Source organism: Papaver somniferum, chromosome 3 (assembly GCF_003573695.1).
Source record: "Papaver somniferum cultivar HN1 chromosome 3, ASM357369v1, whole genome shotgun sequence".
NCBI lineage: Eukaryota > Viridiplantae > Streptophyta > Magnoliopsida > Ranunculales > Papaveraceae > Papaver > Papaver somniferum.
In genome coordinates, this window is record NC_039360.1 from 139,693,397 (window position 1) to 139,711,329 (window position 17,933).

General features: G+C 37.7%; 1 protein-coding gene across 1 annotated transcript; it reads right to left on the reverse strand.

The window, feature by feature from the left end:
• Positions 1 to 14,412: 14,412 nt before the first annotated feature.
• On the reverse strand, positions 14,413 to 15,810 carry LOC113360037. Its single transcript, XM_026603589.1, has one exon. It carries the CDS (start codon positions 15,808 to 15,810, stop codon positions 14,413 to 14,415), a length of 1,398 nt encoding a protein of 465 aa, XP_026459374.1.
• Positions 15,811 to 17,933: the final 2,123 nt, after the last annotated feature.

The following is a 17,933-nucleotide window of genomic DNA, read 5'->3' on the forward strand; positions in this document are numbered from 1 at the left end:
TTATGAACGACTTTACTTTTGACAACATGTGAGACCTTCAATTTCACGGACGCAAACAATACATATCCCATAAAAATATTGCAATACTTCAAAATCAAACAGATTAATACTGCAATAACAATCTTTGCCCTTAGAAGGTAGAATCAATCTTTTTCGCACGTATTTATACCAAGAGTGGTTACCAAAGGCGTATAAAAATATTTCCTTAACAAAGAAGAACATACAAAGTCATTGACGATTATGCACCATAGTTCACATGAGATAATTGTGAAAACTCAAGAATATATAACAATGTGAACTACTACCCATTATCGAACTTCCTTCTTTGTGATTCACCAACATCACTCTTGTAACAACCACAAAATAGCTTAGAATAGGATTTCTCCAAGAATCCCAGTGCCCAAGCCCAAGAGAATAAAAGAAGTGCAACGAAACGGAGCAAACACTAAAAAACAAGAGACAAGACAAATACCAATATTAACTCATCCAAATTCAACAATTCTCATCTCCATTTTGAAGGGAATTCAATAAATAAGAGAATTCAAAAATAATGAGGTAAATCCGAGTTCGGACGACGAAGTTACGGCCAAAACAAGTTTACCGAATATCGACGTCAAGTATGCATACGGGTTTGCGAAATTAAACCCCTGGATTTTGATTTTAAATGCTGTTATGCATACTTGGTATGTGTACCATGTAGTCCAAACATCCCGAACTACTATTTTCAAACCTTAACATTTAAGAACCTTAAACACAGATCAAGTTAGGTAGAAATGAATGATAAGCAAGATTATTATAAGTATTCTAAGCAAATAAAAGTACAAATCTTGCTCAAGTTTATAGACATACCTTTTTAGATGAATCCAATCTAATTATACCGCCTTACCGAACATAATCTGTGTGCCCCAATTCTTGTGCTTCCCTCACCGTATACAAAGCAGGGCATTCTTTGGTGAGGATGCACTACCAACACAATCAAGTTGCGTTGGGATGAATAAAGTCTTGCTCACCACAAGTGACCTTTGGATTATCATGAAAGAGATCACTTTTAGAACCTTTCACATCCAATTCTATTTTTCCAAAAAACTTGTTAAGTTCTAACATCATGGATATTTCCTTTTCCCTAGTCATGGAGTTTTCTGGAAGATCATTCCTTTTCACACTCAAAACATCATTGTCTTTCTTCGGTATCCACTTCTGAGTGCGTTTAGGAACAGTCGGAATCTTCTTCCCATCACTCTCTTCTAGAATTCTTCGAAGAGAATTGGATTGACTATTCTTTTGCAAGTTAGTCTTTCTCCAATTGGGAGCATCAGATCTTGTCTTCGTCTTTACGAAGTTATCCTTTTGATAACCATTACGATTATGAAAAAGGATTCGTACGACGTTTATAGGAAAATCTAGGTCTATCATAGCACTGATTCCTTTGCCTAAAGGTTGGACAATTACAGACTGTAATGTTAAGAGGATTATTCCTTTAGTTGCAGGAAATCCTACACTACACCCCTCCCAAGATTTCATTAACATTCAACTCATTTTTGGATTAACAATCCTAATTTTATTGATGAATCTTTAAACAATCTTACAAGAAAAGATAAAAGAATCAAGAATAACCTTTGCTCTAAATTTTCTCTCTCCTATTTACTTGCTTCTTACTCAAAAAAGATCTCCCCTCTTCCTTTACAATTGAACGGCTATTTATAGGAAATTACATAGTGGATGACAGCTAATTTATCCTTTATTTTCGGATATGATTTGCGACATTATCGCAACCTTATAAATATCAATCTCGCAAAACTTCCTTATTTTCGCAGGACCGTCACACTATTCTCATGATTTGGCTGCTGTCTTTTATTATGTCGTTTCTGAAGTTGTTCTGCGACACTGCCGTATTCTGTTGTTAATAATTTTGCTGGGGCATTATTGCTGCGAGATTCTGATCCTACAAGTCTTAACGTATGATCTTGGTTTCACAACTTCTTGTGATGCCCAAACAAGAACATCATGAAGTTTCTCATTCCTTATACGGAAACGACATCTCCTTTCCAGGTGACCTTTATTTCCGCAATAGTGGCAAACATAAGGAATGTTCTTACCTCGATCCGTGTGTGCTAACTTTGGAGGTTGATAAACTTTCCTCTTTTGAACCTTAACTTCCGGAGAAGGTATTTCACTTTTGCCATCAGTGGAAACCTTTTGTTAAGAAGAATCACTAGCCTTGACAAATTTTACCTCTTTGTTAGTACTTGGAGCATCTATTCCCTTATAGCCCAATCCTCGTGTATCACGATGATTTTTACTTTATCCTATCATAGTGGTTAATTTGCTTGAACTAGTATTGAACTTTTTCAAGTCATCTTCCAACATCTTGATTTTATCAAGAGCAGCAGCTAAATCAGCCTCAAGGCGTTTTTCTCGAGTGAGATAAGCGCTTTCTCTGTCGTCAAAATTGGTTTGTTGGGAGTTAAACCTTGCTTCAGATTCTGCAAGTTTCTCTTCCAACAAAAAGTAATTTCCATAAAGATTATCACGTTCAAGTGACTTCATACGTAGGTTTTCCTCAGAATCCTAGAGGATCGATTCGGTAGAACGATTAGAAAAATAAACACCTGCGTAACATCTTCTCAATTTCTTGTTTTCTCGACAGAGAGGAGTCATAAGAGGTGTGACATGAGAAGTTGTAATCTTCTTCATATTCCACGAATCCAAAAACTAAACATACTCTGAGACTTCCTCATAAACATCTCTATCAATATCTGAATCACCTTCATCAGAAAGTTCATCCAACTGTTCTTCTAGGAGAGTGTCCCAATCAACAATTTGTACATCAAGAGAATGTTTGGATATTGACTTAGATGTGACAGTTCTCCCAGGTGAATCCAAGCTTTTAGAATCATCTGGTAATTTCTGAACTGGTACGTTATTATAGATAGACTCGTCCATAATCAGATCGCTACAAACACAGACTTATAAGGTCTTTAACGTGTTTGCCTGCTCTGATACCAATTGAAAAAGCGGGGTTCTAACAACACCACCCAATATTTCGATTAGAAATCTGTATGGACTAACTCCGAAATGCTTTACTAGAGAATCAACTAGACAGTCAGACTCAATCTAGATAGAAGTATCTCAAGGAGTTAATATCTCTCTCTTGATTTGATTTTTACTCAAGCTAAAAACAATAACGAGTCTTTATCAAATACAAGGAATAACTTGGACGGTACCAAAGACCAATGTCCAAGGATCAATCAATATCAATCAACAACCAAAGGTTGGATTTCCAATTGATGATCACGAACGCACAACCTGTATTATTTCAATTATATAAAATATAATGCGGAAAATAATAACAAAGACACCAGAAATTTTGTTAACGAGGAAATCTCAAATGCAGAAAAACCTCGGAACCTAGTCCATATTGAATACACACTGTATTAAGCCGCTACAGGCATTAGCCTACTCCAAGCTAACTTCAGACTGGACTATAGTTGAACCCAAATCAGTCTCCCACCGATCCAAGGTACAGTTATACTCCTACGCCTCTGATCCTAGCAGGATACTGCGCACTTGATTCCCTTAGATGATCTCACCCACAACCAAGAGTTGCTGCAACCCAAAATCACAGACTTGATAATAAACAGATCTGTCTCACACAGAAAAGTCTATAAAAGGATAAATATGTCTCCCACAGATAAACCCTAGGTTTTGTTCCGTATTTTGATATGAAATCAAGGTGAACAGGAACCAATTGATAATCCAGTCTTATATTCCCAAAGAACAACCTAGATTAATCAATCACCTCTCTTCAATCATTGCTGACTACACAAGCGGATTGTCGAGGATTTACAAACAGTGAGACGAAGATGTTTGTGACTTCTTTATCTTGCCTATCGGAGAACTCTCACGATCTCAAGCCAATCAATCGATTGTACTCGTACGATAGAAGATGCAAGATCAGATCACACAACTACGATAAAAGTAGTATCGATATGGCTTCACAATCCCAATGAAGTCTTTAAGTCGTTAACATGATTTTAGAGAAGAAAATCAAAGGTTAATGGAGATCGACTCTAGCGGGCGCACTAGTAGCACACAGACGTGTGGGGATTAGTTTTGTACAATGCTAGAAGTTTCCTTTATATAGCCTTCAAATCAGGGTTTTTCCTTAGGTTCAAAGCAATCCATATTCACTGTTAGATGAAAACCTGATTTAGATTGAAGCTAATATTTCTCAACCGTTAGATCGAAAACTTAGCTTGTCACACACACTTGGGTAGACGTTTACTGGGTTTGTGAAAACCATGCCCAAACGTGTACGTGTATATTGGTTCAACATAGTAACCCAAAAGGTTAACCATATGAGAATTTCATATTAACCTTGTTCTTCTTCACCATAACTAGTTCAATTGACTCAAATGAACTAGTTAAAGAGTTGCTCAATTGCTATAAGATCTTATGTAACTACACAAGACACAATTGAAACAAAGATGATTCGATTCGATTGAATCGTCTCATGAACTTTATATCCACGGTTTGCATAAAGCATTCCTTAGTAATTTAATGTTTCATGTTCAGAGCACATCTTTAGATCATAACCTCTTAAGTTCACAAACAAGTTCGCGGACTTAAGTTAATCGGTTGAGTTTTCCAAACTCAGCAGAAATTCTCGGAAAGAGAACTTCCGCCAGTTCGCGGACTGAGTTCGCGGACTCAGCACACAAACGAGTTTCGGAAAATCCCAGCAGAAATTCTCGGTCGAGAACTTCCGACAGTTCTCGGACTTGGCAAGCCAATTCTACAATCCTCCCGATTTCTCTTGATCAACAAAGTTCGAAAACTTCGGTTCAAGGAATACATGGTTATGTAATCTAAACTCTCATTTAATCATTGAGACATTCTCAGAGGACGCTATGTAGTCGTTATTCACAGATCGATTCACGTCAGAGCAATTCTCAAAGTGATTGAAACTTTTCATGACTTTGTCACTAGGTGAAGATAAACTTGATCAAAGCGAAACGCTTTACCAACACACGGTTTCGAGATAAAAGATAAGCAATGAATGCTCAGCTCGAAACATCAAATGTGTATGATCTAGTCTATATAGCATACGACTTTTATCTCATAAGAAGTAGGAGATAAAGGAGATAGACTTTTGAGTGATAGATAAGTTCAAGTCTCCATATACCTTTTTGTTGATGAAGTTCCACGGTTCCTTGTATAGATATTCGTCGCTGTATGATGAATCGCCATGAAGTCCTTGAGCTCAACTACACTTTTATATCCTAGTCCGAGACTTAGCTATGTGATCGATGCCTGATAATGCATATTTCTAGATCTTTTTGCGGTCTTTTATCACATCTCTAATTCCTTAATGTTCTATTTTGCGACAAATCTTGTATCATGAGCACATCTCATTTATTGGGTAATTCTGTCGAAAATAATCTCTTTTTGTGTTGTGTTTTAGGTGGTTGAGTAAATGGTGAACAAGGGGCGAGCAAGACTGTAAAGGGAGCGCAAGAGGAAGTGGGAGTGTCGCACCGTGACAGAAGGGAGTTGTTCGCTGAGTGTGTGCAGAACAGAACTTACCAAGTCAATGGAACAAAACGTTTGTGGTCAAGTATTACAAAATAAACTCAATTCTGATCAATGGCCAGAAGTATTCAACCCATGTGTGAAGACAAGATAACCAACAGATTCACCCTTGAACATCTAAGCAAGGTACAACAATCTAACACCCAAGTAACTCCTTTGCATTTTCCCTTCTCATTCCCAAAATCAGAAAAATACCCATCTCTCAAACCATCGGCACCAACTCCCTCTCTACTGCTAATCCCATACCACCATCGATCTCTCCCTCTCACTCCCTTACCATTCATACAACATCATTACCATCTCGCTTTTCTCTTCCATATCAATCACCTAATTCTGTCATTCCTACACACAATCAGTGACCTATTAAGGAGGAAGGGACTAAAATTATAGGTTTAGAGTTGAAACCTAGGTCTGAATATCACCATCAATGGAGTGGCTGGTGATGATAAAATCCGTGGATTTTGCTGTATCATTTGGTGAGTGATTGACATCTCAATCCCTAAATTTCAGTGTATGTGTTGAAAAATTGAACCCAATTTTGGGCGAAATTGATGTATAAATAGAGAGGGGTTTGTAGAGAGAAACTCATGCCCGGAGTAGCCGGTGCACCAAGCTCTAGTAGTAATTTAGGTTTTCTATCTTCAACACTTTCAATGTTTTAATTTTCTCTTTGGGTTTAGATGAAACCCCTAAATAAATAGATTATCTTTGTTTGATTTTACTTGTTCTCCATGGATTTTTATTGAAAAGTATGATTAATCTCTGATTGCATATCAAATTACTTTCACCTTGTATGTCTTGCATCCTTGGTAGTTTGATCAATTCTTTGTTATGTTTTCAAGCTCTATGTAAATTGATTTAGTTCAATTTGTGATTACCTATGCCTTAAACAGATAGGTAATTCTAGGAATTGACATCTTTTGCTGAGATTAAATCATCATATTTGTTAGTGATTATATCACATCTTCAAGGTAGTTTGAGGCTAGAACTTCTATAGATCCTTGATTGAAGGGAGAGCTAGTATATCAAATTAGGGATTTCTATGCGTATAGGAGGTGGATTCGAAGCCCTAGTTTACCATTTATTGCCCTGTAATCTTATTTCTTTTGTATAATCATCCATAACTTTGTCGTATCGACGCAAACAAAACCCCTTTCTGTCACTATTTGGATTGAATCAGTTGTAGTAAGGCCATAGTTTCAACTCTACACCCACCTTGTCCCTGTGGATCGACCTGTATTTGCACTATACACAATAAGGCACTGTGCACTTGCAGTTTATTGTAGGCTTGTTTAAAGTCCTACCAAGTTTTTGGCGCCGCTGCCGGGGACTCGGCAGCGGTGTGATTGATTTGTTGGTTCCATTTTACTGATTTTCCGTTTATCTCTTGTATATATGTGTTTGATTTCTTTCTTCCTTTTGTTAGTGTTAGCTATAATTTTAATTTTTCAGTTATTGCATATTGTAGCTTATTAGTTTACCATCATCTTGTAACTTAGATAGTAACTCTGTTAGTTTGTGCATCAGTGTGCATCTAGTCATAATACCATTTCAATATGTAGTTGCATCTGGTTAAGCATCTAATTCAGGTCTCTTTCAGTTTTGTTTGTCGCGATCACCTGCCTCGTGGTCTCGTAGTGTAACTTAATTCAATTTCAAGCTTGTTGTTGTCATCATCTGTAGCTGTAAATCTCAATAATTCTCATCATCTGCATCTCAGTGTAAGTTCTGATTTTTAGTTCAGTCTTGTATATATTTGTGTGAATTCTGTTTGTTTTCAGTAGCTATTAGTATAATCTGCACCTTGTTTCATTTAGAGTAGCTGCATCATTGTCTTATTGTGTGTCAAGTTTGAATTGTGTGCTTCTGCGGCTAGTTTTGTTCATAGTTCAGGTTGTAAAGTTGTTAGGTTTCAACTGTTTTTAATTTTCTTAGAAACCATCTGTATATTTCCATCAGTAAGCATTCATATAGGAATCTGCAAACATTTATTTTTGATAGTTGTTAATTGTCATCTTGTTACTGCCTGCTACTCAGTATTAGGTTTTGTCACAAGTAGATACAGTAGCCTACATTTAAACATTGATTCTGCAAGGCCTGATTTGTCACATCTCAGCTGCACTACAACACCATCCTGAACTTTTCTGCTCTTTTCATTGTGCTGACTCCTGAGCTGTGTTAGGTGTTACCCAGCTATTGCTGTAGTTTTCTCTTCACGAAATTTGAGTTACCCTCACGACAATGTAAGTATTGTCCATGTTTGATAATCCCCTGTGATACCATGCTAGCATAAATCAGATTTTTCTAAAGATTGTCTGTCACCGATCCCAGCATACCCATACTTCATATTGCAGAATCTCTTTTCTGAATTTTTTAGTGTTAGTGATTTTGTATCTGTACCATTCTAGGATCTGAAACTGGTTATTGAGTTAACCATGTACCTTTGAAACTGAAGCATCAAACCATAAAGGAAAGGAAAAACGGAGCAACAGAACCAGTTTGTTGGTCTTCTCCTGTGTCGTGCTGGAAACACAAGCTTAGGGATAGCAGAAAGAGGAGCAGCAGAACGTGGTTTTCGTGCCTAAACCCGGTTTATACCGGCGGTATCGTTCTCGAACCTCTTTTTACTGTTACTGCGTGAATGATAAAATGTGCTGGCCAGATAAACTAGCTACCCTGCTGAGCAATACTCAACTCCTGCAATCTATGACACTCATGAGCATAATTATGTGAATTGTGACAAACATTTTTACCTGTATGTTGTTGCATTGTTGATCTCTTAACCTCAACAGAACTCGTGCCTATGTGTGTATTAGTCCTGAATCTTGTTGTCATTCCTATAAGAAGTACTCTTCCTTGGTTTGTGTACTACTTCTTGTCTGAAGTGCAACATTGCAAAGCTATATATACAAATTCTAGGGCTAGCCTTTTAATTCTCACGAGCATTGTCTTCCTGTATTGCTTGGTTATCTGATTGTTATCTTTTGAACCAGTCGCCTTGGTACCTTTGTGCATGAATCCATGATACTTGAAAGCATGCTACCTGCTAAATCTGTTGTGTTATGTGTGCATAATTCTGAAAACTAGATTTTGGTTCATATGAGCTTAGCTTCCCTGTTTTGAAAAAAATCGTTGGTTGTCTGAGTGTTGTAACATGCTTGATGTGTGCTAGGCTAAGATTGTTGCTTTTTGTGACCAAACTGATGGTCTAGATAGTTTTCATCAAGACTGCTTACTTCAAACCCCATTTCCCATTATTGACACACCTGTCCAAGTTGAGAAAATGGATGATGATATCAGTCGACCCCGTACTCTCCATGAATACATGTATCCCACAAGAACAAGTCAGTTATCATGTATTGTCTTACCCCAGACTGATGGTCCATTTGAATTAGTTGCAAACATGATACAAATTCTTCCAATATTTCGAGGGGATGATGCTGAAAACCCCTATCATCATGTAAGAGAATTTGAGCAAATTTGTAGGACTATGCAATTTGAAAACATGTCCGAGAACTCTTTAAAGTTGCGTTTGTTTACGTTTTCTTTAAAAAAAAAGGGGCTAAATCATGGTTTTACAGTCTGAGACCGCAGTCGATCACCACTTGGGACCAACTCACAACAGAATTTTTCAAAAAGTTCTTTCCATATCATAGAACCATTAGAATTCGTCGAAGTATAAATTATTTTGTCCAGTTAGATGGAGAGACTCTTTATAATTATTTTGAACGGTTTAATGATTTGTTGGTTGAGTGTCCGCACCATGGTTTTGAGAAGTGGAGACTGGTCACCATTCTTTATGAGGGACTAGACTTTAGTTCTCGATCCATGGTTGAATCCATGTGTAATGGTGAATTTATTGAAAAAACTGTGGATGATGCATGGTCATTTTTAGCTGAACTAGCAGAACAAACCCATCAATGGGAACCCATTAGGGAAACCAGGATACTATCACATGATATGGGTAACCCCCATGAGTTAGAGTCTGATTTTGACTCCAATACAAACATGAATTGCATGACTAGGAGAGTCGAAGCTCTAGAAAAATGTAGAAATGCAAATGTTATTGTCCCTAGGTCATGTACCCAAACTGAACTCCATGTTTGTATGTCGTGTGATAGCTCAGATCATTTGATTGAAAACTGCCCTGAATTTCATGGCCTGAGGAAATCTAGAACACATCATGTTGATGCTCTCTATGTCACACAAGACACCCAATCACAGACTTGTACTCCAGAATGGAAAATCCCTGTTACAATGATGATGATGAATTAAATTTTGAAAATAGTGTGTCCAGTCCTACTCATGCAACTGATAATGAATATGAACCTCATGTAGAGAAAAATGAGTGGACTAAGGACACCAAAGCTGTTAATAGGGAAGAGTATGTGTATTACGCTGATGATGATATGAGGTTAGAGGATCTAGTTCTGCATGAAGATTCAATTTTGGAGTCATGTGACTCTGAATTGTTAGACCACAGTGTAGAGACCTCCATTGATAATGTCTCTTCTAATGTTGATATTCATCGCAATCAATATCCTGATGATTTTGGTACTGATTTGGGTCTTGTGCAATTGTTTTGTGAAAGTGAGCATGCTACACAACTTGTTTGTCACTTAGGGAATGCTGAATTTTCTGTCAACACCAATGATAATATGCATGAAAATAACTTTGATGTGTCTGATTCCTTGCCTAGGTTACAACATGATGTTTCTTCTGGTTTTCTTATGCATGAGACTGAAATTTTTGATAATGATGATTCTGAGTTGGGATTTTTTGATTTGTTCAATGAACATGAGCATGATATTGTACTTGTTTCTGACTTAGGGAATGTTGAATCGTGTAATGATACAGATGAAAATAACCTAGACAGATCTGATTCCCTGCTTAAGTCACAACATGATTGCCTTAATGTCGGCCGAGAGATTATTAAACCCACTTTGTGGACAGTTCCAAGTCTTGGGTTAGATTTGTGTGCTTCACAAGTCCTCTTGGACTATTTTTCGGCAAAAATGATACTTTTGAGGAGCCACAGTTGGAATGTGTATCTCTACCCGTCCCTAACAATGTCCACTATGAATTAGACCTTGTGCATGATGCACCCCTGAAATTGGTAGATTTTGTGTCCAAAAGTATCTCTGTTGAAAAATCCAAGTTTGGGGGTGGCACATTTGGTTTTGCAGTCTTACTTGCACTTTCATGTTACATATGTGTAAGACTGTTGATATTTATCCATGTCATTGTTTGGGTTGATCCTCAACTCTTTAGGTTGTATATACACGGTGAATTTTATTTGTATATAATCCAGTAGGTATATGTTCAATTTCTCTATCTCGAGTCAGTCGAGTCTTATTTTTCTTTTCTTGTATATATTGTGCTAATCCAATATGCTATCAGCTGAGCTCTTGTTGGATTCTAGCATTGAATAATGGAGTTCAAAAATTGCTTTCGCCGACATCTGGTAATCTCTTTCCTTTCTCTACTCAACATAGTCCTTATGGTATGTTGTTGTTATAATTCTGATCATCTTTATAAACATCGAGGACAATGTTTAGTTTAGGTTTGGGGGTGAAAAGTAGATACCATAAGATTGTCACTGTGCTATAATTGAAACTGAACTCTGCCATGTTAAAAAAAATAAGAAAATGAATAAATTGTTGAGCTCATCCTCCTTGATTTGTGATGTCTGCATATGTAATATCTTAGGATTCTTAATCTAGATGATGAGGAACCACTTGATTCTAGAACAATTCACATGTGATAAGAAACTTGCACATGCACGATCTACCATTTTCATCGGCTAAGTAGACTGCCAATCACTTTAGAATACTGAATGAGACTTGAATAGCTTGTTCATTGGTTGGCTGGGTAGAAGGTGCGGGATACATTAAGAAAAGCAACCATTGAATTTGACCGGGTACATCGAAAAGGGCTACCTCTTGCTAAATGTCGTGTAATTTTTTCTTTTTGTTCACAAGTCAACAATGTTATCTCATATTATTGTGTTCTTCTTACTCTCTTGAAGTATATCATCAGTTGAAAGTTTGAAAAAAAAAAAGAAAAAAAGAAGAAGATAAAAGAGTCCATTTTGTTATGTTTCAAATGTTATAGTCAATGTTTCTCTCTTGCCTCAAGAATAAGAGAGTAGTCGATGTAAATAAGAGTCATGTCTTGTAATATGTTGTAAATAGTCTTGTAATAAGAAAGGGAGGGTGTATGCCATAGATGTACAACACGGGTAAACTGAAATATCACCAACTCTTAGGTGAACATTCACAATTCTCGTAAATCCGTACATCTAGCTTGGCTTTGAATTCGGTTCTTATCTAAAAACTATCTCTTGGTAATTGGCAGTCCTAACTTCTGATCATTCTCTATACATGTGTAGATATACTTTACACTCTTATCACTTGTCCTTAGTTGTTCCAGTGCTATAATTGTGCCTTTGAAAGCTAGATTGACAGATCCATTTTGCTGTGAGCTTAAACTGAAATGCAGGTATCACACATCATACAAGGTGAGATCCCTCTTTTGACCTAGAACTTTGTGGGTATGTTCTAAGAAAACCCTCACGAGACTTCAACTCGTCCACTAGGGACACTTAGTGGTTTAAAAGGCTTATTGCATTCGTTAAATGCAATCGAGAGACCAGCAACAGTGGTGTAGGTAGGATTTCCTTAGTTTTTGGTTTACTCGAGGTCGAGAAAAATTCAGGTTTGGGGGTGTGATCGATGCCTGATATTGCATATTTCTAGATCTTTTTGCGGTCTTTTATCACATCTCTAATTCCTTAATGTTCTATTTTGCGACAAATCTTGTATCATGAGCACATCTCGTTTATTGGGTAATTCTGTCGAAAATAATCTCTTTTTGTGTTGTGTTTTAGGTGGTTGAGTAAATGATGAACAAGGGGCGAGCAAGAATGTAAAGGGGGCGCAAGAGGAAGTGGGAGTGTCGCACCGTGACAGAAGGGAGTTGTTCGTTGAGTGTGTGCAGCTTAAAACTTACCAAGTCAATGGAACAAAACGTTTGTGGTCAAGTATTACAAAATAAACTCAATTCTGATCAATGACCAGAAGTATTCAACCCATGTGTGAAGACAAGATAACCAACAGATTCACCCTTGAACATCTAAGAAAGGTACAACAGTCTAACACCCAAGTAACTCCTTTGCATTTTCCCTTCTCATTCCCAAAATCAGAAAAACACCCATCTTCTCAAACCATCGACACCACCTCCCTCTCTACTGCCAATCCCATACCACTATCGATCTCTCCCTGTCACTCCCTTACCATTCGTACAACATCATTACCATCTCGCTTTTCTCTTCCATATCAATCACCTAATTCTATCATTCCTACACACAATCAGTGACCTATTAAGGAGGAAGGGACTGAAATTATAGGTTATGGAGTTGAAACCTAGGTCTGAATATCACCATCAATGGAGTGGCTGGTGATGATAAAATCCGTAGATTTTGCTGTATCATTTGGTGAGTGATTGACATCTCAATCCCTAAATTTCAGTGTATGTGTTGAAAAATTGAACCCAATTTTGGGCGAAATTGATGTATAAATAGAGAGGGGTTTGTAGAGAGAAACTTATGCCCGGAGTAGCCGGTGCACCAAGCTCTAGTAGTAATTTAGGTTTTCTATCTTCAACACTTTCAATGTTTTAATTTTCTCATTGGGTTTAGATGAAACCCCTAAATAAATAGATTATCTTTGTTTGATTTTACTTGTTCTCCATGGATTTTTATTGAAAAGTATGATTAATCTCTGATTGCATATCAAATTACTTTCACCTTGTATGTCTTGCATCCTTGGTAGTTTGATCAATTCTTTCTTATGTTTTCAAGCTCTATGTAAATTGATTTAGTTCAATTTGTGATTACCTATGCCTTAAACAGATAGGTAATTCTAGGAATTGACATCTTTTGCTGAGATTAAATCATCATATTTGTTAGTGATTATATCACATCTTCAAGGTAGTTTGAGGCTAGAACTTCTATAGCTCCTTGATTGAAGGGAGAGCTAGTATATCAAATTAGGGATTTCTATGCGTATAGGAGGTGGATTCGAAGCCCTAGTTTACCATTTATTGCTCTGTAATCTTATTTCTTTTGTATAATCATCCATCACTTTGTCGTATCGACGCAAAAAAACCCCTTTTTGTCACTGTTGGATAGAATCAGTTGTAGTAAGGCCATAGTTTCAACTCTACACCCACCATGTCCCTGTGGATCGACCTGTATTTGCACTATACACAATAAGGCATTGTGCACTTGCAGTTTATTGTAGGCTTGTTTAAAGTTCTACCACTATGTAGGATAGAAATCAAGACTTATAGTTTTGACCACTGATATTGACAAACATGCTTGAAATAGCAACGCATGCGAGGTTGACCGAGCTATGCTCTAACAAAATCTAGCAAAGCTTTTTTAAACCTTGTTTTACCAATTGTGCAAGGTATAGTAAAACTATCGGGGTCTTTCAATTTAGGTGGGAGTTTCTTTTGAAGATATGCCGAAGCACTCTCCCCCACACTCATTACCTCATTACCGGTCAATTTGTGCTTGTTAGTGGACAATTCCTTCAAGAAATTTGCATAGCGAGGAACCTGCCTTATCACCTCAATTAATGGAATGTTCACTTCGATCTTCTTAAAGATTTCCCAAATCTGTTTGTCCAACGCCTCCTTATTTGATTTTGCAAACCTGCTAGGAAAAGGTGGAGGAGTAACATAAGTAGAAACAAGAGGTTTAGAGTTAGAATTTACGGAATCAGACTTGTTAGGGACTGTTTCTTCCACTTCTTTCTATGAATCACATTCATGGGCCTCCGGTGATGTTGCCGGTTTCTCCAGTTGCTTTCCACTTCGTAATTCAATAGCATTAACATTCTCTCTATGTTTTAATGGTTGCGAAGGAAGTTTTCCAGCTACTTGTTCCTTGAGTTGATTCATATCATTATCCAATTGACTAACTTGGTTTTCCACATCTCTCATAGCCATCTCGGATTTCTGCTGGAATTGGTTGAACCGTTGCATTGTCTTTGAAATCTCTTGCATACTTTGCATCATAAGAGTAAACTTTTCATCCACACTTGTACCTTGAGTTTCTTGTTGTGGTCTTTGCATGAATTGGTACCCTCCTTGTTGATTGAAAGTAGGATTTGTTGTAGCTTGTTTGTTGGCGTAGCTGAAATTGGGATGATCACGCCAACGTGGATTGTAGGTGCTAGAGTATGGATCATATCTTGGCCTTTGCTGATTTTGGTACATAGCACTTGATTGCTCAACTTCTTCGGTGTATGATGGTATTACAACCGCTGCTATTTGTTGCATCATCCTCTCCATGTTATCCATCCTATATTCCAAATGTGAAGAATCACCAACTTCATTCACTTTCCTTATCATTTGTTCACCCCTAATGTAGAATTGTTGAATGTTTGCAACCATGTTCTCTAACAAGCTTGTAGCTTCAGCAATGGTTTTGTTGGTGAGCGCACCACCACTTGCGGCATCGATCAAATTTCTATCATTAGTAAGCAACCCCTCATAGAAATATTGGATCACAAGTTGATCGCTGATTTGCTGGTGTGGGAAGCTAGCTAAAAGCTTCTTGTAGCGCTCCCAATACTCATAGAGAGTCTCTCTCGGTACTTGTCTAATACCACAAATCTCCTTGCGAATCACAGCTGCTTTTGACGCTGGAAAATACTTCTCAAGGAATAACTTCTTCATTCCATTCCATGTGGTTACACTTCCAGAGGGTAAGTAAAAGAACCACTCTCCTGCAGCATCTATAAGGGAGAAAGGAAACGTTGTCATCATAGCCATATCAGCATCTGCGGTTGCTTGCTTCAAACTAGTCACAACATGATGAAATTGTTGCAAGTGACGATTAGGATCTTCTCCCGCTAAACCAATGAATTTGGGCGGAAAGTTAATCAATTGTGGCTTCAACTCAATGGTTCCATTCAGCTGAATACATAAAGGCTGCTGGTCAAGGTTTGGATAAGTGAGCTCCTTGAGTGTTCTTGGAGCAGGTGGTCGACCTCCCATTGTGTTGTCTTCCACTTTGTCCGAATCCGAGAATTCACTAGGTGAAGAACTACGAGGAAGTGGCGTATTCACTGCTCGAATGAAGTCTCTTAGTAAAGTACCCGATCGAAGGCGTATGCCAATAGGACTTGGTTTGCCTTCACGAAGCATTCACCAAAGAAATAGTAACTGAAAGTAAGATTCTAAAAGATTGAATGAGTAAACTGGAATTGAAAATAAAAGCAAAGGTAACAACTAAGAATAAAAATAACAACTAAACTTGTCACTGCCTCCCCGACAGCGGCGCCAATTTTGACGAGGTGTCACACTCGCAAATAATAATTTCTACTTCTCTTTACACTAGGAAGTAGCATAATGAAAGCAGATTCGTCCCAAGGGAGGTATGAAGCAAAAGTTGTTATGGAAATACTCTTAGCAAAAATGATTTTGTGATTCAAAAATTCTGAAAAGTGTAAATTGTATTCAAATATGAGATGAAATTCATTCTAGACCACGGAATATAAACCAAATCGATATATAACTACGTTCTTCGCATTATCTCGTTACTAACAACCCTAGAATAATTAGTACGCTCAACTATTCCGTTACTATCTCCTAAGTTCACCGGATACCGAAGCGCTCGACTACCGGTATCTACTTGCCAAGTTTCCTAGAAGTACGCTTACTAGGTGTGACTTAAACAAATGCTTTAAGGTTTATGAGATAAGATTGTTCCTAGTGATGAACTCAAAAACTTGAATCACCTAATAGTGTCAATTTCTACATACAGGTACTTAACAAAGTCCCATCATCAATACCCATATATTGCTACTTATGTTTATCTTTCTAGACAATTACGGGTCGAATAATTCAAAACTAGCAATACGACTATGAATTAACTATTTAATTTCGAACTTAAACAATTGACAAACAATCCATAAACATTATTGGCATAGTAGAAATCAAACAATAACGAAAATAATGGCAAAAGAAGAAGCTATTGCATATCGATTATAAGTTCATACTCCGGGCTTTGAAATCGCCCCTAATCAGAGATAAGTTCAGCAGCTCATAATAAAATTGTTCTCAACAATAAAAGCAATGGTTTAAAAGACTGTTTTAAAAGATAGAAGGGGTTAAGAATAAACCCAGGCAGCAAATCAGAGTTGCTGCTGCTTCCAAGCTCTTTCAGGACTTTTCTCAGGAACTTCAGGGACGTCGAAACGGTGATCCGGGGGTAGATCTTTTGCTGTAACCTGCGCCTCCTCTTTTATATCTTCTCGTCTCTCTGCAAAGTCGTAACCTAACGGACCGAATTCCATATAAACAGTCTACCTATATTTCCATATCCTATAGGCTTCTAACTCAGATCCTAGCCCTTGCCAAACATTCACCAGACCCTGTGTTGGCTGCACCAAAACGAACCTATGTAAACAGCACCAGTTCATCACCATTCCATGTCATCTCCAGCTTCTAAATCACGCCATGATCCTCCACACACAAGCACCAACCATAGCAGCAACACATACCTTGGACTGCACCTGTTAAACTCCAACAATCAACCAAATACTTCATCCATTCACCCAACTGCAAACCAGAGACAACAACTCTCAGTTGCAGTCCCATTATTCTCATACCACCTGAGTTACAGATGTGTTTGTTTCTCTCGATTGAGATCATTTCGAACCCATGGCAGATGAACATCAAAATCCCTCAAACACAACTCACACAATTGCAGTCTTTGCTGTGTTATTGTACCGAAAACAAATCAAATTTGCACCCAATTCAACCCTGCAGTTCTTATCTATTACTCCTCTTCATCGCCATGCCCAACAGCATCAAATCCCCATGAACTCCAGCCATCTTTCCTATAAAACAATCCACCAAAATCAGACAGCAATAGCTTCACTTCCACCTGAGTTTCTCTCAGCCGTTTCGTCAAACATTTAGTGTGCATTCCTGAGCTAGTGATGGAGAAACGAATCTACTGTTGCATTAGCTCTCTCTGGTCCTTCATTCCCTGTAAGCAATTCCTCGTTCAACACAGACCACCATCATACAATCATCTAAACACACTCTTCATTATCAACAGCAATATGGCAGCATCATTAGTTTCTTCATCTTCATTCCAGGTGAAAAACTTCATCAAATGATCAGTATTTCCAACCCAAATCAGCCTGCAAGTCGAGCTCAAGAACCCTTGCTTAATTCTGCAAAAATCATCCCACCAGAAACCATCATTACAACAGCACAGAAATCCCTTTCATTCAACCGATATCAGTCCTGAAATTCCA